At 39.8% G+C, this 25,712-nt stretch overlaps 1 protein-coding gene across 2 annotated transcripts; it reads right to left on the reverse strand.

Annotated features, from left to right (window-relative positions):
• Positions 1-1,612: 1,612 nt before the first annotated feature.
• ASIP (agouti signaling protein) lies at positions 1,613-24,198 on the reverse strand. Of its 2 annotated transcripts, XM_072350286.1 has the most exons (4): positions 24,068-24,198; positions 8,258-8,431; positions 5,196-5,257; positions 1,613-3,695 (listed from the first exon to the last, which is right to left on the reverse strand). In XM_072350286.1, exons 2-4 carry the CDS (start codon positions 8,409-8,411, stop codon positions 3,519-3,521), a joined length of 393 nt encoding a protein of 130 aa, XP_072206387.1. In that variant the 5' UTR covers positions 8,412-8,431; positions 24,068-24,198; the 3' UTR covers positions 1,613-3,518. The 2 variants fall into 2 exon arrangements, with proteins under 2 accessions (XP_072206387.1, XP_072206386.1); XM_072350285.1 differs by lacking the exon at positions 24,068-24,198 and having other exon boundaries at positions 8,258-8,454.
• Positions 24,199-25,712: the final 1,514 nt, after the last annotated feature.

Consider the following 25,712-nt stretch of genomic DNA (forward strand, 5'->3'; position numbering starts at 1 on the left):
AGTCTGAGAATGGCGCTGATCTGAGAGGTGCTGCTGATCCCCTGGAGGGATGAGAGGCCTTGTAGAAGGATCTGGATTGATGGGAGCATTAGGCACAAAACTAGTCTAATCAGTAGCACAAAGTTCAGCAAAGCTGGTGGGATGTCCATCACGTAGAACATGGGACTGTCTCATCCATGTTGTTAGAAAACAGGAGCGGTGGTAAGGGCAACTTGCATCTCATGCAAGGGTAAATTATCTCTTGTAAACTACTAAATAAAATGCAAAAAGAAAATCACCAACTGTCTCTTTTTAGAAAGAAGAAGCTGTTAAGGGTGCAGTTGTAGTTTTGGGAATGGTCTTTGTGACAGTTGCGCTCCCGGCACTACAGTGGCAATTTGATTTTGCAGTGCTGTAACCATAGCAGGCAATTGTGTATCTTTTATTCCGATCTGGAGATCTCCGTGTCGGGGAGGCTGTACAGGAGGGTGGATGGTCAAAGTTAGGTAGTAGAAAAAGTCTGAAATGCTGATGTTTTGTTAGTGGAGTTTGTAATAAGTTCTAGTCCTGATTCTACAACTCACAGTCCTAAGAGTCTGAGTTAAATAGGGCTTGGAATGTGAACAGATCTGGAATTTGTCTATTTAATGTTCACGGGGTCAGTTCTGGACATTGAGTGGTTTAATTCAGCTTGAAAGGCTTTGATGGAAAATCTTACGATTTACTATTGTTTTGCATTAGCTTTAGCTGTTATTTAATGCTCACGCTCACACATAATGCAATTGTAGGGCTGTGCTCTCTCACAAATAGTCACTCACAGTACTCTGAGAAGCATGTTCCATGGGACTAACACCATGTAAATTTTGCACCATAAAACAGAGCTTCTACATGTCAGCTCTGGGCATGGCACATGCAAGTACTTCTCAGCTCCTTACTTTGATCACAACCCCCACAGCACTCACTTTTAACTAACTTTATCATGAAGGGGTCTTCCAACACTTTCAGTTTCCCCAGCTAATTCCTGAGGTGTTGGAGCTGGTAGTCGTTAAGATGTTAATTCTAGCATTTGTTTTAACAGCGCAGATCAACTTGGATTTTCTGGTCTTTGAAGGTGACAGTAAGAAATCAGGTTGGAACCTGAGATGGGAAAACACAGTATCTGTTTTAAACTCCCACAAGAGAGGCAGAATTTGGAAAATCCAATAATGATTTATTAGTATTTAATGCTACTCAGGTGTAATCAAGATAACATTCCCATTGGTCTCTAGGAATGAGATTTCCCTGTGTCTCAGAGCATTACTGGGTCTGTCTCTGAACTTGTATTTCAGTACGTTTTTTTGTGGAGACATTTTGGTATGTGACAAAATTAAACACTACGTGTTTGTCATGCATGTGTGATATCACCTCTGTGCTGATCACATCTCCCTTGGGGCACTCTTACACAATCAGACCAACTCCTTAGCCTAAATCCTTGTTGAAACGAAATACAGGAAGCAAACAGTAGATGTACATTATCTTATTGATTTCTGCATTCTACTCTCATGCAATGTGATCTTTAGCCAGGGAAGGAGGCTAATAACAACTTCAAAGTACTTGCTTACATGTATTATTTGGTGTGATAGATGAATGGCAAAGAAAGCAGAATCTCTTTTTAATTAATTCCAGTTACAAAAGGAAGGCTTATTAATAAACCAAATCTGTCAAAACACACTATGCATAAATGCTGTATTATAAAGTAAGTGCTATATGTTTAACAACAAATCTCATTACTCTCATACAGAAGAGTCTTTTTCTTTCTTGCCCTGGACAAGCTGGGTCAGCTTCTATGCCTCTCACTCCTCACTCTGGGTCTCAGTGCTGCCCAATTCTTTAGCAGTCAGCCAAGCTGAAGTGGGAGCTATTGTTGAGAGAACAGCACAGGCTGTTTGACTTTTGGCTCTTCTTCCTTCCATTTTCCCCACAGCTTCCCTTCACCCTGTTAAAGCACAGTTTCTGTGGCCTCTTGTGATTAGACAAGTACTTGTTTCTGTGGTAGAAACTGTGATTATGGATTTCATTTTAGTATCAGCTGAGGACACTTTCTTATGAAAACTTCAAAAGAGCTTGTCAAGAATGAACAGCTTCCCTAGGAAAAGGAGCCAAATTCTGCTCTCCCAAACCCACCACCATGTTGTGTTTCTTCTCATCCTCTTTGTACCACAGCTCATGAATTCCTGAGCCAGGATATTTGACTGAAGGAAGTAGTAACACGCATTCAGAAGAATTCAAACTTGCATCATATACGACAGCTGGATGAGGAACATGGTGACATCCTGCCATCATTTAGGCTCTTTCTTAGATTAAATTCTCTGTCAACTGCATATTTCTCTGTTAAGGTAAACAGTCATTTCTGTCAACACCCAGCCTAAATTTAAAGCTCTGGGCTCTGGATTGTTGTTAGAAGACTTGAGCCACATTAGGGACTATTTATCATCTATATCGTCTTTGTCTGCCTGGAAAATTTTGTAGCCCTCAGATGCTCTTAGAAATAAACCAGCTGAGAAATTTCCTTCAAATTAGACCTGCAGAGCATTAGGAAATTCAGGATTCTCAGGTGACTGATCATAATGGTGGGAGGAAGGGAAAAGTAAAATCAAGAGAGGCCCATGGGAGGAAAAAGAGTGTACGAGAGCTGGAGAAAGAGAGGAACATGGTAGATGCAGAACAGAGAAGGTGAAAAGCAAGAGAGCTGGAGTCTGGCAGATGAACAGCCTTCAGTGTTGGGCACTTCTAGTTCTGCTCCCTCCTTGCTCTCCTATGACCTACCACCTCTCTCCTTAGTCAGGGATCTCAGAGTTATCTGGGATAAGTCAGTATTAAGGCACGGAGCTTCAGGAAGAGGAAGATTTCTTGTTTCAAGCCAACAGTTTGCTGCTACTGCCTTCAGCTAGAGTAACCTACAAAGATTCTAGTAATAATTGTGGACCGTGTGGGGGGGGAGTTAGCCACGAAACCTGCATTTTCAGCTTTAAGTACTGGATCTGCTGGAAGCCTGTGCTGTGTTGTCCTTGAGGGCAAACCTAAGCTCTGGTCTCACTCAAGACTGACAAGCCCTATTTCAGTGTGCCAGATTGTGGGCAGGTTTTGCAGTGCTGGTTAGACTATACTGAAATCTTTGGTTAATAAAACCCTTCTCAAACAAAGGAACAAAAAACCCAGCTACCAACAAAAAAAGGAAAAGCAAGCAAACAAACAGAAAACAAATTACAACCCTAAAAATCCCCCAAGAAAGAGAGCCCAGAATTCTCCTTAAATGCAAGTTAGTTTTGCTAAGAATGCCTGTTCGAAGTCTATCTTCCTGGCTGTTGGCTTCCTAAAAACCCATTTTATTTATGACAGCATCAACCCCATGAAGAAAATCACTGTCCATTGAAAAGCAACAGATCCAACCTATCAGCTTCAAAGCTCTCTACTTTGATTGCTACGTGCATTAGACAGTTTGACCTATACACTTGAGAAGCTAATGAAAGACAGCAGCCTTAGCATGTTCCTCATTTGGTTTAACACTTTGGGTTTAACAATAAACACTGGCAGATTGTCTGAAAAATTCGGCATTTGCACAAGGCACAGTAGTTGCAGCATGAATTCAAGTGTGGTTTGCAGGTTTTGAAGTTGGGCACGCAGTCAGCAGCAGGTGTAGGCCTTGGTTTTGGGGGTGTCTTCAGTTCAGCGTTTTTCTGGAACAAAAACATGAAAATTCATGCAGAAGCAAAACAATTATGGGTCAGAATAAAGGACAGATGCAATGAAAGTGAACTGTGGGAACTTCTGGCTTGGGATGAGTCAGTGGTTGCTGGCAGTGAGACCTGTATTAAGCAGCAATATAAAGTTGATGTGGTGGGACCGGGTCATGGGAACTGCTGGATTACCTACTGAGCAAAATGGTACACTGCATATGTATACACTGCATCTGTATGTGCAGTGTAGGCAATAGGCACTCCCTATAAATGTGATTGAATAGAGCTTTCATATATACCCCCTGTGGAAGAATGTAGCAATAGCAAAGAAAGTGACACAAGAATCTTCAAAGATGACATTATTGCAGGTTCAGCAAGGTAATTAATTACTCTTGGATCCCCAACTTGTTTGTCAAGCTGCTTTTGGAGCTCGGTGATCATTTATGCATCAGATATTTGCATGTGGGAATCCTGCAAATTAGCTGCAGACACAGGTGAGCTCAAACAGATCTAGCCTACCTGGGGAGCGCTGCTTCCCTGTGATTTGGAAAGAAGGGAAACCTGGGGCTGGTCAGCATGTGCCTGGCACCTGGGCAAGGCCTCTGGAGCCTTCCACAAGTGCTCCAGGCAATCTTTTAATATTGGTAAGTTTACCAGAAGTTTCATTTGTAAGGTTAAAATTGATGCGATCTGTAAGTGCTTTAGGAGATTTCAAGCCTGAGTTTGACTGCAAGAATGACCTGCTGTGAGCTGCAGTGGGAACAGCAGGACCTCCTGTGGCTTTTAGCAATCTGAGTCTGCCTGGGGGTTTAGGAAGTGTTTCAGAGAAGACTGACCATGCAAAACACTAGTAAGGAAAAGAAGGAACTCTAAAAGTTGCTGGTTGTAGTTTGAAGCCAATGGCTGGTTTGTTTTCAAAAAAGCTGCCCCATCAAACCAAAAAATGAACTAAAAATGCTATTTTCTACTCTCTAAGAAAGTCTCAAAAATACCAGTCTTAACCTAACAATGGGATAAAATTCCTAGGAAATTTTTTCAACTAAATACCAAATTATTTGGATCCTTGCACTGCAGAGTTTTGATAATGTGCTGTTAAAAATTAGCAGAGTGAATTTATGCTCCTGGACTGCAGGGCTTGGACAGTTGATCCACGTGGTGTGATTGGGAATGGTATCTTTTTTTGGCCAAAACCTGGATAGTGTTGCAAATACTTAAAGCATCTCAAGCCCGAGGTATGTTTTCTGTAAGAGGACAGTGAAATAAAACAAAACAGAAACTACAAAACCAAAACCCAGTAACCTGTAACTAATATAGGATCATGCTTTTTCTCCCCCATCATTTATATTTTCCATCTGTTTCTACAATATTAAGCTTCAAACTTGATGTAAATTATTTAAGTCAGGGAATGATTTTAAAAACATTTTGGATAAGTGCACTGGGGTGAAATATAGCAATAATAAACCATTCTAATTTGACAGTATTTTCTGAACAGCTGCTTACCTTGGAAGATTTCTTACTCTCCGCCTCTTTTCTGCTGACTTTCTGGGATCTTTTAGTTAAATCTTCAAAGAGAAAAGCAAAACATAACATTAAATCAGTCTTACAGCAAATATTATTTAACAGATATGCTTGATAATATTTTTATGCAAGAGAAGGAAGATAGATAACCTGCATTGCTACCACATCACTGCAGGTGGCCACAGCAGAATGATGGAGTTAATCTCTAGGATCTGTCCTCACTTAAAAATGGCATCTAAACCGGGTTGTTGCTCATGGAAAATGGAAGAGCACTGCTATTTGCATGATTGGAGGGTATTTTGTTGTCATTGAACATTATTTGGTCCTACGTGAACAAGAAAAATAGTTCTACCAAAAACAAATAGATAAATAACAACTCAAGGGCTCTGTGTAAGTACCTTCCCTTGGGGTATTTACACACATGAATAGTATGAAAAAAACCCAAACAGGTAAAAACAGTCAGAATTCCATGTTTTCTTCTGTAAAAGTGGTGTTACCTCCACAAATTTGGCAGGGATTGTTGTTCTGGTTTCATCAGCAAAATGCTATTTGGGCATAAAATACCTTCAACTCTTCACTTCTTTGTTCCTATTTTTCCTACAATCTTGTTTGATGAAATGCTGAGGTAAAGGTGTTTCATCGACGTACCTGCAGCTTTTAAATGTTTGTGGGTGTTGGTATTGAATTTGGTAAGTTTTAGAGAGGGAATTTCAGGCCACGTGCGATGCAAGTTTGTGAAGTTTCTTATTTTTTTAAGATCAAAGCACTAATATTGTGAAATTCCTTGTGTTATCCTTTGAGGAATATTAGCGCTATTATTATGTCATCTCTAATATGGATTCCTACTTGTTATTAACTCCATAACTAAGTCTTGTCTCGGGATCTAACACAGCAAAACTTTCCTGTTAAAGTGTGAACGCTGCCCTTCTCACGAATCTACCACAATATTTTGATACAGTGGTTATTTGTGAGTATAAGATCCATGATTGATTTGCATAAAAAGATTTGCATATGCCTACTTATGGAATAGTGGCTCCTTGTCTGTTCCAGAACTTGCTACCCAGATCTTTTTGAACACTTAATAATTACCAGAACTTGCAGAATTACGCACTTAAGAATACGCTGCTTGGCAGTTTCATTTATTATTGTAGCATCATTACAGAGTTAGGGTTACACATCCATCATCAAGTGACAGCGGGAGGAAAAACTATATTTCAAGGATAAGGGATTTCAGGCCACTCAAGAAGAGCACACTTGCACCCACTGGTCTCGGTTGGTCAGATCCAGTTTTATCTGGCAGATTGTGCTGGCTTTGTTATGCTGTCCCTTCAAATTTTCTGATGGTAGCTAAAATACCTCAGTGACATCCAATTCTGTGCTAATTTGATTTTCTACATCTGCAACTGTCCTGGAACGCTTTGCTTATAGAATTCTCTTGTTAATGTTCAGTTAAAGATGGAGTGATATGATTAAACTGAGATTTAAACACTGGTGTAACACGAATATGCAATAGTTTTTCTAGAGATTTTGGTAAAGATAATGTTGCCCAGTGGGCAGACGAGAGAAATATAGCAATATATTTTTTTTAAGTAGATGAATACTGTGGTTGCCTCTTCCTTTTTTATTAGATGAGATGCCTTCTTCTCCCAGCTGGCCAGTAATTTCATATTCATCATCTTTTATTTACTGTGTTTTCAACTGCTGTTTAATTGACCAGCTCCTTGCAGAACATTGAGGTTATTCTTTCATTTTGGATGTTAAATGCTCGTTCTTTTTGTATGCATACAGGAGGATGAACCCTGTTTGCTTACATTTACCCCCTTAGTTTGCTGTGGGATGATGTGGATCTTGCAGAGAGGGAGGAATGCTTTTTTTGAGACATTTCAGAGCCATCCAAAGCAAAAAGTCCTGATAGCATTAGGAGATTTTTGCTGTCTTCAGTGTCTGTTGGCAAAATAATATGGCTATCTATTACGTTCATGGCATGCCCACATTTTTCCAAGGAGAGTTAGAAGTTAGCCAAAGGGAAAGTATTTATAACTCTGATTCTAGTTGTAAAGGACAAAAATTATTGGAAGTGTGAGGAGTGTGGGGTTAGAAGCAACATGGAATAGTGTGGCACAAGCTGTTAAACCAACCTGATTAACTCAGGGATAAAAAGGCTTGGATTTCATTGGAGAGACTTGTGTGGGACAGCTGGCTCACCTAAAAGAAGCACTGTCCTTGAGTAAATGGGCAGAGAAAATAAAAGCTAAGAAGCTGATTTGACTTGAGAACAAGTCCTAGGAGCCTGCAGAAGGGAGGTGAACAATAGAAGTTTTATTTTTCAAATAACCAACCTTTTACAGAGTTCTGAGTGACGCTGTTCAGCTTAACCACCCTCAAGTACACAACACTCCTCAAGAGGTAACTGAAAGTTGACTTAAATTACATTGAAAGATTCAGGGTTGACATTAAGAAAAAATATTTGTGAAGGAAAATGTCAAGCATTGTTTGACAAAGTTCTTCACAGGACCAATGGGCACCTGACAGCAATGGTAGGAGCATAGCCTATCCTGCCTTGGGTACATTGATGACTTCTAGCTCCCTTGTATTCTTCTTGGTTAAAGATCACTTGACACACAGGTAAACTGAGGTTATATTAATACCTCAGCAGAGAAATCAGCTTCTTTCTACCAGAGTTGATCCGAAAAACATTTGCTTATATTCACTTTTTCTACTTATATTGGACTTTCAAAGGAAAATTGATGCCCATATCAATGAAATAACCTTGCTCTTGAATACAGAAAGACATACAGTATGATAGGAACCTCAATGCAAACTGCAAAACTAAAGGCAGATTTTCTCTTGTTCTTTTTACACTAAATTGTGGTTTACCACATTGCCATACTTGAATACCATGTCTGCATTGCCACTGCAATTCTGTGTAGCACTTTGTGTGAAATTGCAATGTTATAGTGAGTTATCTAAATAGGCCTTATCAAACAACAGCTGCATTCTCTTCAAGTCCCGTTATTTTGGCATCAAATGGCAAATTTACTGACCTACGATGGAAATGGGTGGGAGATCTGGGAGGTTCATTTTGTTGTTCTTTGACAGGTTGCATTCTGTCTTCTCCTCGATTATCAGGTGTGATCTGGCAGCTCTGAGCAAACTGTAGCAGAGCAATAAGCTTAGGAAGAGGTTCTTACTTTCCATCCTGGGGAGAAAAAATCCCACTGTCATGAAAACCAAGGTCAGTCAAAACCTGTGTGCAAAAGAGAGGAGTGGAGATGAGTCTCAGCAATTCTGTGACGTCGAGCAGTTTTATCAATGTATCTTTAACAATTATTTGTTCCTACTACTTTGACCTTGATACCTGAACGCCTAGGATTGCAGTTGTCTTAGTGGGGGGGACAAAAAAGATCTCTCAAAAATAATCCTCTAGAGAATCTTTTTTTTCTTCTGATTTTTTTTCTTCAAAAGTAAAAATAAATAGCTGTGACATGAGTTCTCCCCGCTGACCTTAACAGTGTTGTTTATTAACAACCAGGGGGAGAGAAATTTCTGCGTTCATTTTTGGCTGCTCCTGTCACATGGTGTTATTTTTCCCAGAAAGTTGTGTTTACAGATTTGTGCCATAAAACCTAGAATAATAATAATAATAGCAATAAAAACAAGTTATGTTTCCTATTACTTTTCACTGTCTACAAACAAGTCACGAAGAAATACCTTATTTTATTATATCCTGGATGTGGCTGCTGTGCTTGCATATTGATTCATAGCCTCCATTCAAACAAAATATAACAGCCTCCGGGCTGAAAGGCACTTATATGCCAAAGGATTTAGTATATACTTCATAATTTTTCAGATTAGAAATGTGTATAGGATTTGAGCACACTTAAAGAGAAATCTGACCTCTGTTGAATCTGGCCAGTTACCTTGGACGAAAGTCACTGGCCCTGGAAAACCTCTGAGTGACTCTGTGCAGCAACGTGGAGTATATAAACCCAATTACCATTCTGCTCTCATGTTCTTCTAGATTTATAATGCTGTTGAAGTTCAAAGTTAATGATTATTTCCATGTGTAGTAGTTTTGTGCTGTGTCAGAGTTATGGAACATTCCTTGTGGACCTTCTGCCAGCCTTCAGATTTATAGGTAGCTGTTTGTCAGCGAAAAGCTACTAGCTGTACTAGAAAGAAGCAGCAAAACCAAATGGTTCAAGAAATTACTCTGGTTGTGACAGTTTAATTGCTGGAGACAAAAGACGAAGATCTTCTGCTTTCAAAGTAGAGCGTTTCCACTCTGCTCATGTGGCATCACCTCGAGCATTGTGAGGGGTTTTGGGCAACACAAGAGGGACATTAAGAATTAGTGCCCAAAGAAGGGGTACAGAGATGGGCAAGAGGGGTTAACTGGGTGCTGCGGTGTCTGTATTGCTAATGATGCATAGCTGGTAGAGCTCAAAGCTGTATGGAAGTTAAGATCCAACATGGATTAAAGTAGTGGCTATGGATAGATGTATCCTGTAAATGTTTTGATGAAAATTTTGTAATAGGCAATGGGAGGAGCCTTTAATTTGATTACAGATATATGTAGGTTGCTCTGAAATTAATGCCTTCTATTTTTTCATGAAAATTTCAACAAATACAAAAAGCACAACGATGCTATTTGATAGAGCAAACTCTCAGCTACGAACCAGTATTTTTCAACATAGTCACCACCATTAGCTCTGTATTTCTGTCAGTGATGAACAACCTGCATACTGAGCTCTTCAAAATCTGTACCAACAGAGGTCACCGTCACCACTGCTGAAATGCACTGCCCACCACCTCACTGTGCTCACAACCACTGTTTGACTTCCATAAACATCCAGAAAGCATTGATGAATATCACTGGATAGTATTTTGTCTGCATGCAGGAATTCAATTACACACATTTGCTGTGTTCATACTGCCTCATCAGGCACCATTTTATCAGGCTGCCTCTCTGCTGCCATCTGTTGCATGGTACCAAAATGGAACAGGATGTTGGAGGGAAGGTTCAACCCCTACTGCCATCCCACCAACACCAGCTTATGACATTCCGGGTTAGCATCATAAATTAAGAGGCATTACTTTCAGAGCAACCCATCAATTTTGATAACAAAATCTACCAGATAACCCTGGAGTGTTACATCTAATAGCACAGTCTGCTAGATGTGTGCAAGCAGAGCTGACAGAAAGACAAAGCGAGCAGAAAGTGGAGTCAGAAGTGAAAATGAGATGAAGGTACTGGCAGCCTTGATACTCCTTTTCCATCATATCACAAAACTTATGCATCTATTTCCCTTTTATTTTTTATTTTTTTTGGCATTACAAGAGAGTTTTACTTTCCAATTTTGCTGATTATTTTCCTAATTCTCCTTCTGGGAATCATTAGAGACTCCTTAAGGTAATCAAACTATTTTCCTTCACTTCGGCAAGCTGCACATCTGCTTTTCTATGAAGTCTTTGTTTTAAAGGAATTTATTTTCCTAGCGGGTTCCTAAAAATTAAACAATAGAGTATTGCAGTACCTTGACAGGGTTGCCATTTATTGATTCAATTAGGTTACAATGTACTATGATAAATTTAATATGCAATATATATATATTTTTTAGTTTACACAGAGTTAGTCTTGCAAGCAGAGAAGTAATCACTGAACTTCAGCCACAGTTCAGCAAATTATGTAAGTAAACGGTAACATGTGGACTGCCCTTCACTATCAAGGGGATGACAGAATTACACATAAAACCAAAAACAAAGCAAACATTTAACAGCTTAAAAGAAATAAATTTATTGAGCGCCATCAGAGATCGCAGCACCCTTTTCTATGCCATTTCCTCTGTAGTTCAGATTCTACTATTGAATATGTAAAGAATATATTTTATACTTACCCCAACCATTAGGTCTCTTTAGCATTTTTTTCCCCCAAATATGAACTGGCAAATGGTGTAGGATGCGAAAGAGCTTTTGTCTTTTCTAATCCATTTTATTTTGTGAGTTTGAATCAAAAGTCTTCATGAAAGAATTTGATTTCCTCAGTAGCACCCTGTAAACTCAACGCTTCTAAGAGGAGCTTGTTTCCTGCCACAACTGATTTCGCTCTACTCTGAGATTTATCCTCATGCAGAGTGAGCAGTTGGAGACTTCGATTGCCTCAAACACTGGAAGGGATTAGTTTAAATTTTCTTGTGACGTCTGACAGACTCAGACCAACTCATAAATAAACCGGGATTACTCTAAATAGCTGGCTGAAAACTGTTGCTTAGAAAAATGAAATGTTAAAGTAGGCAAACAAAGGAATATAAAGTACTGAAAACTGTGTTTCATCACTCAGTAACTCAAAAATCTTCACCTACGTTCTGCTCTGCTGATGTATTTCCATTTTGAAAAGGATAGAAAGATAAAAGAGGGAATGCAAGGGAAAAAAAACCCTAAAAACCAACCAACCAAACCTAACCCAAGCCACAAGAATTAGCAGATTCCTTGAAAAACTGCAAGATTTTAAGATGGAAAATCTTTGAAGTATTTAGGAAAAAAAAACCAAAACCTGAATGTAAAGTACAACAAAATGATTCCTCTAGATGTTTTGGTTGGTCGTTTTATTACTACACAGCGCTATCCTGTCTCAGCCATCAGGACTCAGTAGAGGAGTTGCAATGAAAATATGTTGGGAGGGAAGGGAATGAATCCACCTGAGACAACTGAGAATCCCCCGTGCTGCAGGCAGGGCCTCCGCAGGGTCTGCTTGGCAGTGCTAAGAGCAGATTTATTTGCAACGGACTACAGGGAATGCAACTGTTGTAATTTCTCAAGACTTCAGAGGGCATCGTCGACACCGGAAAACTCGTAAGTTAATTAAATACAAGCAATACCTGCTACTCGTCCTCAAACCACAGAAGAAGTTGGAATAAAGCCAACACAAAGCTTTCCTCAGATCCAACCTGAATCGCGGTGCGTCTGAGCTATTTCATTTAGTGTTGTGAGAATGGGCCATAAAAATCTTTCTCTCTTATTATTTCCAAGGTTCTGGTAAGGATAAATTTTCTGTTCCAATGAGCTTCCCTTTTTCACTGGAAAGCCCCAAACAGGAAAAAGAAAAAGTAATCATAACACATCTACCTTTGTTTTGCAATTGGAATACAGGAAAAGTTGCTCTAGCTTCGGAATAGCTGCTTAATGAAAACATGGGCATGCAATATGTTTATCTGCTTAACGTATATAGAATTCCTGTTAGTTTAGAGTGGTTTCAAGCCCTTGTGTGTTCTGAGGTGAGACTGTAGAAGAATGAGAATGAAAATTACAGCACACTTCTTCTCTTGTGTTCTGGTCTATGAGTTTTTTAGGGATTGTGTTTCATGCTTTTCAGTTGCGATAGCCAGGGACAAATACTTGAGCAAAACAGCATGAAACCAAGAAAGGCTTAATAGCATTGCTCCAGGAACAGGGACATAAGGCAATGTGTTTTTCTAAGTGTTCTGATCTATTAATACTTTGCTTTGGGTACAACTTGGTAGTTGTGAAGCACTGATCAAATTGGAGGAGGACCAATAGGAGTTGTTTTATATCCTGTGCTCCAGACTGAGGTGAAGGGAATACCTGGGATTGACAGGGAAGTTCACTGTCTAAATGCCTTTTAATCTTCATCACTTTCATTGACTCTGCTTGGTGTTGGTGCTATTTAGGTGTCCAGCTGCTGAGAGATGCTTAATTAGACATGGTATAAATGAAACTAAAGGTACAGAGAAATGGTAAAAGAAACACACCGTGGCAAATATTTTTAACATATCTGGGACAAAATGACAACTGTTGGGAAAAGCTGTCAAGAAATTACAAGTTTGAAACTGCCTTAACAAATGTCATTTAATCTCCCACTCCAACAGAGAAATCTGTGCTTCAAGGTCTTAACGGAACTTTGAAATTACTAATGATAAAACAAACACAGATACAAAACCCATGCAAAGATATACAAAAAGAGTTCAAAAACCCAGCCAGTGGACCAAGAGTGATTAAAAGAAACAGAAAGTTTTACATGTTTGAGAAAGCAAGTTTTCTGCCATTCCAAAGGAACACCATTGCTTCTGTTTTCCAGAGAATATAATCCCTACTAGGTTGCTCATTGATCCAGCCAAGTTTCCACCACGCTCTCAGCACTTTCACACACGACAAGGCGAAACACCAACAACAAACTGACAGTGGAGTTGGAGATCACCTCTCGTTTACAACTACTTTGTGATTAACGATAATTCCAGACTTAATAGCCCTTTAGTGTTGGGGCTTTGCCACTGCTGACACTGAGAATGACGATGGTAAGGGAGAAAATGCTGGGATGATCTAAATCAGATCAAATATTGGAGGCTTATAATTAGAAGAATACTCAGTATTCTAGTAACCTAGAATTTCACAGATGACGTCTCCAAGAGCTACAGCAACCATCTGTGCATACAGGATAGATGTGAAATTTCCAGACAGCAATGAATATAAGAATGGGGTAGCTGACTATAGCATTTGTGTGATAAAACTAATAATTAAGGAGAAGAAACCTGCAATTTTCAGAAGCAGCAAGAAGGTTAACAACAGGAGGTTACAAAAGCAGCGTATTTCATGACCCCGTGAAAAATTATATCATAGCATAGAGGTACCACTAAGAGCAATAGAGATGTTTGATCAAGTCCCATTTTCAGAAACAAAAGAGAAAGGATAGCAAACTAAAACAGTGGACTTCTGGAAAGCAGATTTCTGTGGGTTAAGAAATGGGAGGTAAAATTCCATGAGAAAAAAAAAAAAAATCCAAAGTAAAAACCAAAACCAAAAATGACAAACAAACAAAACCAAAGTAAACAAAAAAACAACAAAACCGAAGCAAATGAAAACAGCAACACTAATTTTAACAAAACAAACAAATAAAATCAAGAAACCAGTGGAAAAAACAACACATCAAAAACAGAGTTCCGGGAATTAATTTGTGGTTAGAAAGCTAGAAGGAAAGCGAAGCAAATGACTGAGAAGAAATATATGACGATTTGTTAGGGAGAAAAAAAAAAATCACCTTAGAAAAACTGACACAAATTTGGTCTCCTTGCTATCTTTGAAACAATGGGATTCCAAAGCTTTTTGGCTTGATTTTTTTGCAATCTAGTTTTAGCACAGTTGATGTGTTTTTAACCCACCACCTCTTGAAACCAGAGAAACTGAAACAGTGAGGAATTCATTGAACCGATGAGTCTAATACACTTATCAGCACCAGTTGGCCTCTACATTGGTTCCAAAGTAGCTAGATGCCTTTGACTGAGAAACTGTTCCGTTTATGCACACAGGCAGGCAGTCACACCTCCAGTCACTTCAGTAAAGAAGGCAGTCAGCCTGGTCAGGCTCAGGCAGCTGGGAGGCCAAAAGCAGACCTGACCAGTGAAAGCTGAGGAAGACTTTGAGTACCACAGATTTTTATATATCCCAGCAGCACAGAGAACTTGAGTTGCTCTTGACTGGGCCAAGGCCTCCCTTGCCAGTGCTGGGGCTGGCTGTGTGGATGGGCAGCAGGAGGGCACAGAGGAGCCTCAGCAGTCTCTGCAGTGTCACAAATCCCAGACCCCAGCAAAAAACGAACCTTTGCAGATGTCAAGTCAGGTTGGCCAGTAGGGTCCCCTATCTCTTGGCGGGCATCTCCAGTGTCTGTTTCTCACTGCTTCCTCTTGATGTGGACACTGGGCTTGGCCACAGACTCCTGGATGTCACCTGTACTGCTACACCCCTCCTTCAGCTTCCTCACTGGTTATGCAGCACTTCAACCAGTGTGCACTTCCCAGAGGTACCAGCCACATACCACAACAATTTTATGCCTAATTATCAATAACCATTATATCAAAATTACTTTTTTGGACTTGCTGCTCACATAGTCTGTGTGTGGCAAAGAAGGATCTGAGCACAGTGAGTGTCCTTGTACACACATCCATCTCTTTTCACCCTAAGTGCAATATTGGTGTCCAAGGCTTTTTTTTCCTGTGGGAAATACTGTATATGTTGTCCATCTGCTACTGGCCATAAACGGAAACCCTTAGAATAATCTGAGTTTTATTATTTTCTTCAGTACAATTAGATGTAGTAAAACAAATACTGCTGCATCACCAGGAGATAAATTCTTTAGCTACTGCCAGCCCTATTGTTTGCACAGGCATTATCTTTGCAGAATTTGTTCTTCACTAATTTGACGTACTTTTTTTAATTGCAGATGCCAACCTCAGCTGTGCTGGAAGCCGTGAAATACTCTCAGGCAGTGTTTAAAATAATGCAAAGCATGCAGTCGTGGTGCTTGCGTCCAAATATATCCTCAGTCCGGTTAAAAAAAAACAAACCAAGTGCTGTGTCTGAAAATGAACATCTCTGTAGCTGAAAAGCAAGCTTGTTTTTCTGATCTAAAGCAAACTTAGTTCCAAGGTTTTGTTTTCTTTGTTTTCTTTTGGGAGTACTTTTAGGCAATATCCCGGGACTGTTTTTATGGTTTCTCCTTTAATACTTATTGCTATCAGCTCTGTTTCTTCTCCTGCCTATATATTTTCCCTTAGTCTTTCCAGGTATTCCCATGGAGGCAGAACTGCAAGTGAAGCTCAGGGGTTACATATCTGCACCTGCAGCTTGGGGATTTCATTGCTCTGCCCAAAGTGCTGCCAGGTGGGCATGTCCTCCTGCTGCCCCTGCCACGCAGGAAACCAATCCAGTCCCTGCTGTGGTCAGGTAGCAGCAAGAGCTCAATTTTCCCTTTTTATAACATGGGTTTTGAGAAATCATTGTTCAACTGCAGAAAACAGTGCAATTCTTGATTTGTTTTTAACCAAAGGAATGACTCGAACTTCTAGGATTAAAGTACTAATAGGGTAACAATGTGATGAATCTGAGTTTCTGCTTCATTTCTTCTTTAAACTGAAGGAAGGCTATGAAATGCTGAGTAAAGTCAGACTGGCATGTGGAGCTGGAAGGCTTCTCCCAGTTCATTATTGTTCCTTTTGTTCTTCCTCCCAGACTCTTTCCTCCTGTTGTGCTTCCCCCCCCCCCCTTCTTTTTCCTTTCCAAGTATGGAGGCCCAGCAGAAGAGGCACTGTCTGCTCTCTAGTCTTTCTCAGCCATTACCACAATCAGCTTACTGAAACAGACTCTGCATGTTGTACAGAGACAAGTGCACTTGAGAGACTTCTGTAGCCTTTGAAGCTGTATGTTAAATTTCAGCGTGATTTTAACTTAACTTTTTCTGAAGTAATCAAACTCATTCTACCCTTTTTGCTCACCAACTCCTTTTATATCTATTTTCTGTTTGCTGGTTCTACCTTCAACTTCCTTTCATTTACTGTTGCTTTTGACCCAGGGATTTCTTTTGCCTTTCATGTGTAGAGTTCTTTTTCATTTGTACTCCTTCCCTGTTGTCCTAGCTTGTTTTCATCATCCCCAGCTGGATATTCCTGAGGAACGAAGCAATGAAATGGAATGAGATGCCACGGTACACAGGCCATAGCTTGGCTGAATGTAAAGGCTTATGGATATTAAATAATAGAAGGGGAAGAACTGGGCATATTGATCACAGCATGACCAAGGGTGACAATGTGATGCAGCTGTGGAAAAAGCAAATGCAGTCCTAGGATGTATTAAGAGATGTTTATGAAACAGAAATATGAAAGCACTTAATAAGGTTGTATGCAGGACACTGGTGCTCATTTAGAATATTGAGTTCAATGCTGGTCACCCATGTGGAGTAAAAATGCATTTAAATTAGAATGGATGCCACCAAAGAATAATGACGTGATTCAAAAATGTCATTGTTTGAGATGTGATCTAGCAGATGTCTTGTATGATACTGTCCTATACACCCAATTTCTTCACGTTCCACCTGACATTTAAAACAGAAGTGGGTTGCTCCTTGCCAGCAAAATGCAGCACAGGCTTCCTTAAACACTTCAAACATAGCTGACCCCCCAAAAGCCCGCATTGTTTCTAGATCCTGAACAAGATTTGTCACTCTTGGGTTTATCACAGCTGTAAATAAAATGTTCTTACATTTGGCATCAGCATAGGCAAGGATATGGAGGGCAGCCCCACTCCTGTGCCTGAAGGATGGGCCCTTGGGCATGGACTGGTGTTGGAGCAGTGCTCCAGCAGCTAGAGCCTGTGTGAAACCCATGTGGGATCAGCTCGGGTAACCCACAGCACTTACTAACACTGTCATTACATTCTCAAATGGAACAGTTTTAAGGGTGTTTGGAATGTTTTCAGCTCAGCCTCCTTTGCTGTGAGTGCATCGTAGTAAAGGGTTAGAATCATTCTTAATGGCAGCTAGAATCCATATCTCACTGGGGCTCAGAGATCAGCTATGTTAGGACAAAAAATGCAGAGGCTGATTTATTTAGAAGAAAGACTTGTCCACCACATTTGCCACAGCTCACTATACATGTCACTTCTTGCTCCCTCTGCTATTGCTCATTCAGAGCCTGCTAGACCCATGCACCCTGCCTGGCTTTCTCACTTAAACCAACTGTTAATGATTATAGTGATATGTTGATCTTAATGGGTCCTATTTCAGTTTCTAGGAACAGAATCCTTTGAAACCTTTCTTTTCCCTATGAGAAATTCTTCTGTTTTCATTCTTTTTTTCTTTTGAGAGACGGCTGGATGACCAAGTAACTTCCTAATATTCTCCTAGCACAGCAGGAATTGAATTTATAAGTTACATTTCTCCCAATTGGCTTTCCTATTTCTTTCTTCATGGCCTTCCTGTTCGTTATGTAATTTTTTCAGTAGAAGAGGCAGTATTCCTTTACTGACCTTGTTGATGGCAAGAGATCTCCTTACAGTGCTCTGTTTTTCTTAAATCAAGTTCTCTAAGTCCTGTTCCAAAGTTTTTCTAGTGTCTGTGTCAAACCAACCCTATGTAATAGCTTTATTATTCATGTGGGCGATTATTAAGCTGTTCTGTGACTTACTGAAATTGTTTCCCACCCAGCTCCCCCAGTTTAAGAGATAGCACCTGCTTTAAAGTGGTTATTTCGCCTTCCTTCAAAGAGGCACCGCTTCCACCAGGAAAGGGATGAAGCCATGGGAACATGGGGAGATGAGTGGGTGTGAGAGTGGATCAATCAACTGATGCACTGACTGCAGAAGGAATTCCAGATTTCTGCCTTAACCACTATGGGGGAAGGAGTGCTCGATGCTGTCGAATCCTCCTCTTGGGATGAGAAACGTTTTGCTCATAAGCTAGCATGCTAAATGCTCTGTGGCAAATTATTTAGCCTGGATGATTAAAAATGACTTGTCATAAATTACTGAAAGGTTAAGGGTGTTTTAATTTCTGTTATTTCTACCCTGATATCGAATAGTTTTTTATTAAGAAAAATAAATAGCTCCTCTTTTCCATATTGTTATTTTTGGCTTTAATTGAAGTTGTATTCTCTCATGTAGTCATTGCATTGTAATTGGGGTTGTGGGCTTTTCTCCATACAAGCCCCATTTGGAATATAATCTGCCTATTGTAGGCTAAAGCTTTATTTCCTGCTTGTAAGCAATTTTAATCTTCTGCTTGATTTTTACAAGCATCAACTTTTAATAATATTTTATGCTTCTAAAATTACTCTAAAGGAACATTCTGGTTCTCAGTTAGTTTGAATTTCAGGGGCAAAGCCAAGGATTCCATTTGAGAACATTCTTCTCGCTCAGCGCTGGGACTCAGGTCATTTTATAACATGCTCTTTAAGTGTTCTGGACTGTCCCTGTCTGTGTGTTTTACTGCATCTGTGTGTTTAATTCATCCAGGAGGGGCATTTCTTCTGAGAATAGGAAGTGGACAAAGTTATTTGTCTTTGAAGAATGTAGGAAAGAAGAAGTTTTAAAACCGTGGTTGCTCCTGTGTTCACTTTCTAGAGGAACTGCTATATGAAGTACTAATTCCCTTATTATTTTCTAAGAGTTTTACATATTGTCTTGTTGAAGAGATGTTTTTGACAAGCCCCTCTATTCTTTTACTATGCTATTTAAGAGGATGTACAGGTTTGGGCATGGGAGATTTCTTGTATTGTCTTATGTTGGTATAGCAGAACAAATCAGTTTATGTTACTGCCAATGCATCTAAGAAGTGACTTATTTTATTTGTAAGGGTCTGAGCTATGAGATACTTGATCCGCTCCTGGCAGCGGATTAGCTTCAGGAATTGCTGGGGCAATTTTAGTTCCTGTGGTGGTGATAGCAAAGTGGTAAATCAGAGCAATGGTTAAATTCTATCTGATAGTGAAAATGAAATAAAATGGCTCTATGGCTCTTCCTGTTGATTAATTTTGAGACATTTGCTGGCAAATCGGAGGGCAAAGAGGTCCCATAGGGAACATGACAGAACTGGAAGAAGTGCTCGGTGTCCTGTGATATGTATTTGCAGTGAAAGAAAAGCAAAGTGATTTACTGCTAAGAGATGTTCCTTCTGTGTAGTACATGAACAGAAGCTGGGGTACCTAGGTATTCCTTACACAGCAGGTTGAATTCATGTTATCATTGCTGTGGTCTGTACAAGTAATGACTGTAGGAGCTGTTGAAGTTTTCTGCTATTTAAGGTAAATAAATTTGTTACAGCAATGTTCCCTTTTAGAAATGAGTAAGTAGAAAACAAGAATAAGTCAAATTGCATTGCCTTTGTCTCTATGTGCAGAAACCTGGCACCAGTAACTCGGATGTAGTGTACCATATGGGAAAAAGACATTGGAACAATCCTTGGTATCTACACCAGATCAACGAGAGTTCTGGACTGCCTCGACGAAATGCTGCAAGGCACAGCTTATTTTTTTTTTTTTATTATTATTTTATTTATTTAATAGAAGAAGGGAAATCCATGTGTGGCCCAGAAGTGGTAAATAAGTATGGAGACAAATGGCGGAAATATGTGTTAATTGATAAACTACACATAGGAAAGCAATATGTGTTTTAAGAATGGAAAAAACTCATGGCCAAACATCTAAGGAAAAACAAGTATCATACATTCAGATGGGGAAATTCTGTTCAAGGCAGCAGTGAATTGAAAGGTTTTGGGAGTTATGCTGGAAATCGGCTCCCAGTGTAACACGGCTGTCAAAAGTGCTGATGTAGCTCTTGAATGAGAAAACAGGGCTGACTTCAATAGGAGAGAATATTTATTTAACATTGGTATGACTATTACTGGAAGACACTCTGTGAAGAACCCTCATTGAGTGGAAGGAGTTTGGATAAAACATAAAAATGATCAAAGGAATGGAAAAGTACATCTGAAAAGAGCTCTTGAAGCTCAATCTGTTTAATATCAAAGAGAAACTGTAGAACGTCTCAATCACTGAACCTACTTGGTAGAGCTGGGGGGAGGGAGTGACAGGAGACTTTTCAAGCCAAGCGGCAAAGATATATTGAGATGAAGTCACAAAAAGAAGTCAGAACTAAAAAATAAAGATCTTACCTATTCTGGTTCATTAGTAATTAGACTTTAAAACGACCAACCAAAGGTTGAAATCTTTCTTTCCTTTTTTTTTTTTTTTTTTCCCTTTCTTATTTTCCTTTTCACTACAAAGACTCGAGACAATGGATTTTCTTTATTTTTAAACTAGAAAATGCAACTTGTAAGCAAAACTGTGGCTCGTTACGTCACTGTCTGAATTATTGCAGTAACGAATAGTTAGAACTTCATTTTAATTGATCATTTTGGAAGTGTCTGAATCTGTGACAAGAATGTTTTTTGCTCAGGAGTGTGAGAGCTGCATGTCACACTGAGTAATGCTGGACAGACAGATGCTGCGTTTACTGTTGTTGCACCACCACACTTTGGTTTTCCTACCATACTGACCTATTACTTGTTTGGAAAGGTGTCGTTTCAAAATGTTTTTTGAGTCTTGGTATCCCTAAAACCCTTTTAGCTCTAAGAAAATTGACCGTACTCATCTTGAGCATTGGGCCAAATGCACTGAAGCAGCCCATTCCTGAGTGCTGTGGAACATACACTGCAAAAACAAGCTAAAGAAGCTTTGAAATTCAGCATGGAAAAGACAAAACGCTGAGCACGAATCCCCAAACAACATTTATGTATCCATTAACTGCAGTGTTATTTCTTTTTTTTTTTTTTTTTTTTTTTTTTTTTTTTTTTTTTTTTTTTTTTTTTTTTTTTTTCCTATGCATTATGTTCCCTCAAATGCAGCCTGTATTGCTTTCAGATCATTTGTACAGAGCTGCTTCTACACCCCTCAGTTTGAGTAGGGTAGGATATAAGCTGCTGCAGACCCGGCATGGTTCAGGATCAGAAAGGTGTCAGTATGCATTCTTTCTAACGTTCCCAAATTGGTTACAGGTGTCAGCTGCATCCAGCCAGAGCAGAGCTGCCACCATGGTTTATCAAATGTCACAGTTGACGATTTCAGTTTCAGATGCTTCCTTTCAGTGTAATTTGTCACCTTTAACCATTCTTTTTATTATTGTTATTATTATTTCTTAAAGGCAGCTCTATTACTGCCAGTTTCAAGCACGTCTTGTTACCAGCTGGCTGCAAAGAGCTTGAGGGACTCTGCCCAGAAAGAACATTCCTGCTGCCATCAGCAGCTCCTGCACCCGCAGCCTGCCTGGAGTGCGGCTCCATCTGTCAGCAGTGCTTGATGCTGTGCAGGGAATGCATCAGTGGTGGACACATGGCAAAGCCCGTCGAAGGATTTTGCTCTGCAGGAATGGGCAACAAGTTTATGTGGGTACACTCAGATATTTGAAAACGGAATACTCGTATTGATGGGACAAAAGCGTGCTTGATGTTCTGCTGAATGGTGAGCAGGGTTGTGTTAAATTGTTATTTAAATGCTATTAATAATAGAATGGCTTCTTACAGATGAGAATGATTTTCTGAGACGTTTTTCATAGAATGAGTGGTTAGAAATGCAAAGAGGAGTGAATGAAAGATATACCAGAGTTGGGCATTTCTCATTACTGCCTGCAGCTTCCTTAGAACTTAATTTGAATTACGTATGTTTAAATCAAATCCGACTTTAACCCGCAGCCCCCCAAGTCAAAAAAGATTGAAAAGAAAGTGTGATTTGAAAAGGAAATAGCAAATGCAAGTTCTGTGGCTTTTCCCATTGACGTGCTTCTTAAACAGCAAATTTAAGATGTAATGAGGAAAAAAAGCAACGCAGTGACTTTTCTGTGCAATATGCATTCAACACGAAGATATATGCTTAATTAACAAGGTGTTAATTATCTCAACAAAGCTTTTAGTAGATCTTAACCTTGCAGTGTACTGAGAACTAATTCATCCATGTGGCTCTACATGAGTCTGAGTATATTGAGTTTTGTCACTCATAAACGATCAAAGGAAATAACTATGAGGAAAACTATACTGAAGTTGGCATTTTTTCTCCAGTTTTCAAAATATGGAGGTGTTTCTCCCCCCCTCCCCCCCCCCCCATATAAGAATTGTGATTCTTTTCTCTTGTATCTCCCCTAGGTGTGATTATTTCCCCCTCCTTACAGTTGGGGTGAAACACTTGCAAAAGCTTTCTGAGCCTGTTTCAGTATAGAAGAAAAAAACAAAGTGCATAAGGCAGATGTATGGGGAAGTACAACCTCAATGCATGGAAAGCCAAACAAGAGACATGATTAAAAAGAAATAAAAACTAACCAAAGCAAACACAACAGAATAACCGAATGAAGCAAACCTAACAGCCTCAAGATTGCTTTTTGGGAAAGAGCATAAAAACGACTGTCCAGAATTTGGTAAAGGGATTAAATTATCCAAATAAGATACAGGTTCCAATCTCTCCGTATATTTAACATCAAACTCTACAGTCAAATGCATCCAAAGATCTCATCCTACCTCAGTTAGAATTGGTTCTGAGATTAAGAAGATGGTCCAGAAAACATGCAAATGCTGGTGAAGAAGCAAAGTCACTTTTGAATGTGATAAGGTACCACTTCCATTATGTGACTGAGGCAAATGAACAGGCAGCTGTGCAGTGCATGGGGAGAAATAAAAGGGGAGAGGGGGAGTGAAGAACACAAACACGAAGATCTCTGTCTCACACACAGGCAAAACAAAATTTACCAGGGACAGCAGTAAGAAATGCATCCATTTAAGAAAATACTAAATGCAGTGAAATGAACAAATAAAGTCGCTGTAAAAATTGACAGAAGCGCTCCGAATTAGAACAGAGTGGGAGAAAAATGCTGACACCGCAAATGGCAATTGGAAATTGTATCTATGTTCAAGTATGTAACGCAATTACTGCTTGCTTAATTCACCTAAAATTATATATGAATTTTATGCATATTGATGGTGGATTCGCCACCTGAATTTGTTTAATATCAAATGACTTCTAAGGACATATTCTACAGCAAGTCAGAAAAGGAATTACGGTCCACAGTGTGAAGAGAAACATGACCAACCCACAGAATAAAATCTAAACCCCATAATAAATCTAAAATCAGGAATTATGAAAGCTCCATGAAGATAAAAACTTACATTTTATACAGTCAATTTCTTTACCTCGGAGGAAAAAAGTTAAAATCCTAGCCAACTACTTCAAGCAATAGCAAAGCACATGCGAGCTCTACTTTGCTAACACGAACACCACAGCACTACGGCGCACAGAGATGATACAGCATTGAAAATAATCAGTTGTATAAAAACACAGGTAAATATAGACTGAGCCAAAAAGCCAAACTCGCACCAAAACTCAAGCCCCACATACGTCAAACAGAATCAAGGCTCCCTGAATCCCAGGCAATGCTGAAAGGAGGAGTTGGAAGGCGAGCACAGAGCTGGAGCTGAGAAACGCGAAAGAGCGAAGAGGTAAAATAGCAAAATAAAGATAATCTTAAAACATCACCGCTTTCCACACCACAGAGACAGATTTGTGTGACAGATCAGAGTGCAAAGGAAGACAAATCTCCTCGGTGCCGCATAGCAGTGAGATGTGATTGTTTCCATCCAAGCAACGCAGTGGCAGTCAGTGCCCTGCCGAAGAGGTTAAATATTTTGGTCCTACTGAAATAGCAAGCTGTTATTCTGTTTATCAGGCTCTAACAGAAACCAAAGCAGCTGGTCTCCCTTGTTCTGCTGAACTGCAGAGAATATAAGCAAAGCATTAGAGCTGTTTTAAGTCCCCTTTGACTGCTCAGCAGCCTGCTTTTAACTATCACCTCCTCCCAAAGCAGTGCAGAAGTGCTTCCTATGCATTAGCTGACAAAATTGTAACTATGGCGAACCGCTTTTTCTACTTCAATTTTGGCTTCTTCTCTGTCATTTTCGTTCTTTCTTTCTTTCTTTCTTTCTTTTTTTTTTTTTTTTTTTTTTTTTTTTTTTACTCTTCATTTCTAACTGTTGCTCTGAAAAAAAAAAATCTGGTATCAAGTTGACCCTCGTCTCCTCTTTTTCTTTTCCTCCCCAATTGAAAAGCAGGGGAAGGTCCTGTCGCAGCAATCTTCCGGCTGAGAGGTTTGCAGCTGATGGCAGCAGATGAAAGGGAGGGAGCTAAGGTAGGAAAAGGTGTCACCCAGGTAGGAAAAGGTGTGCAATGAGAACAACCAGAAAGACCTCTTGTAGGAGTCACACTCCTCAGTCCCTGCTCAGGGCCCATTCCTGTAAGGGTCCTTGTCTGGCAGCTCTGCTCCCTGGAGGGATCACTGCAAATGCAGTCTATGTGCAAGAGCAGATCTGCAGCAGATGCCTAAAAGCGATAACAGCGGTGTTTAAACACCTCTGCAATTAGATAATTATAGCTGGAGCAACAAAAGGCAGAGACCTAGAGGAGGAAAGGTGGTTTGTGTTGTTGTGTTTTAAAATGCCCTGACTGCTCATACAAAAACCAGATGGCTTCACCAGCACTGGGACGCTGTATTTGAAACGTATCACATGTCCCTTTATAATTTCAAGGGTCCGACAGTATATCTTATACATTACGTTACAACTGTACTTTGTAATGGGATATTAATACTTTTTGCTGGCTATTTTACAGCCACATGCATGTCATGTGTGCCACGAGGTGGGTTATTTGTTTTTTTTATACCTACTTGGCTGAAGAAATAATTGCTTGTGAAGCTGCTTGGCCACTGCTGCAGCCGAGGCACCAAATGTTTCGGGCTGGAATAAGTGACAAATTGTCAATGGTTTTTTTTGCAAACCAAAGGATCTAATTTGATTTAACAGCTTACGAGGGTTTATGTGAAAAAGATGATGGGTGGAAGGGAGGCCATGTTATGGAACAGAACTTTGTCCCCTTTGTCTCCTTGTGTGATTAACATGCCTTGTATGAAGGCAGCCCTTTAGTATTCCCTCCAGATCTCATAATGAAGCCAGGACTACTCTTAGATAGGAAAAATATCTCTTTTGGCAGTCTGGCATTTGCTTCTTTCTCCGCCCCCCCATTTGATATGTAACCTTAAACACGGTAGATTCAGTGAGCAAGACGGCACTGAGACAACATGGGCCGAGGGTGCAGTGCAGGCTTATGAAATTGTAAGCATTTGCAGCAG

Source organism: Excalfactoria chinensis, chromosome 15 (assembly GCF_039878825.1).
Source record: "Excalfactoria chinensis isolate bCotChi1 chromosome 15, bCotChi1.hap2, whole genome shotgun sequence".
Classification (NCBI taxonomy): domain Eukaryota; kingdom Metazoa; phylum Chordata; class Aves; order Galliformes; family Phasianidae; genus Excalfactoria; species Excalfactoria chinensis.

What these genes read in the sequence shown, in the direction of transcription:
- ASIP (XM_072350285.1), bottom strand. Translation starts at nt 8,438, where the DNA reads ATGACAGTGGGATTTTTTCTCCCCAGGATGGAAAGTAAGAACCTCTTC. An exon ending in CCCACCCATTTCCATCGTAG is followed by an intron (nt 5,258 to 8,257) that starts GTCAGTAAATTT and finishes TTCTCTTTGAAG; the next exon opens with ATTTAACTAAAAGATCCCAG. An exon ending in AGAGTAAGAAATCTTCCAAG is followed by an intron (nt 3,696 to 5,195) that starts GTAAGCAGCTGT and finishes TTTTTGTTCCAG; the next exon opens with AAAAACGCTGAACTGAAGAC.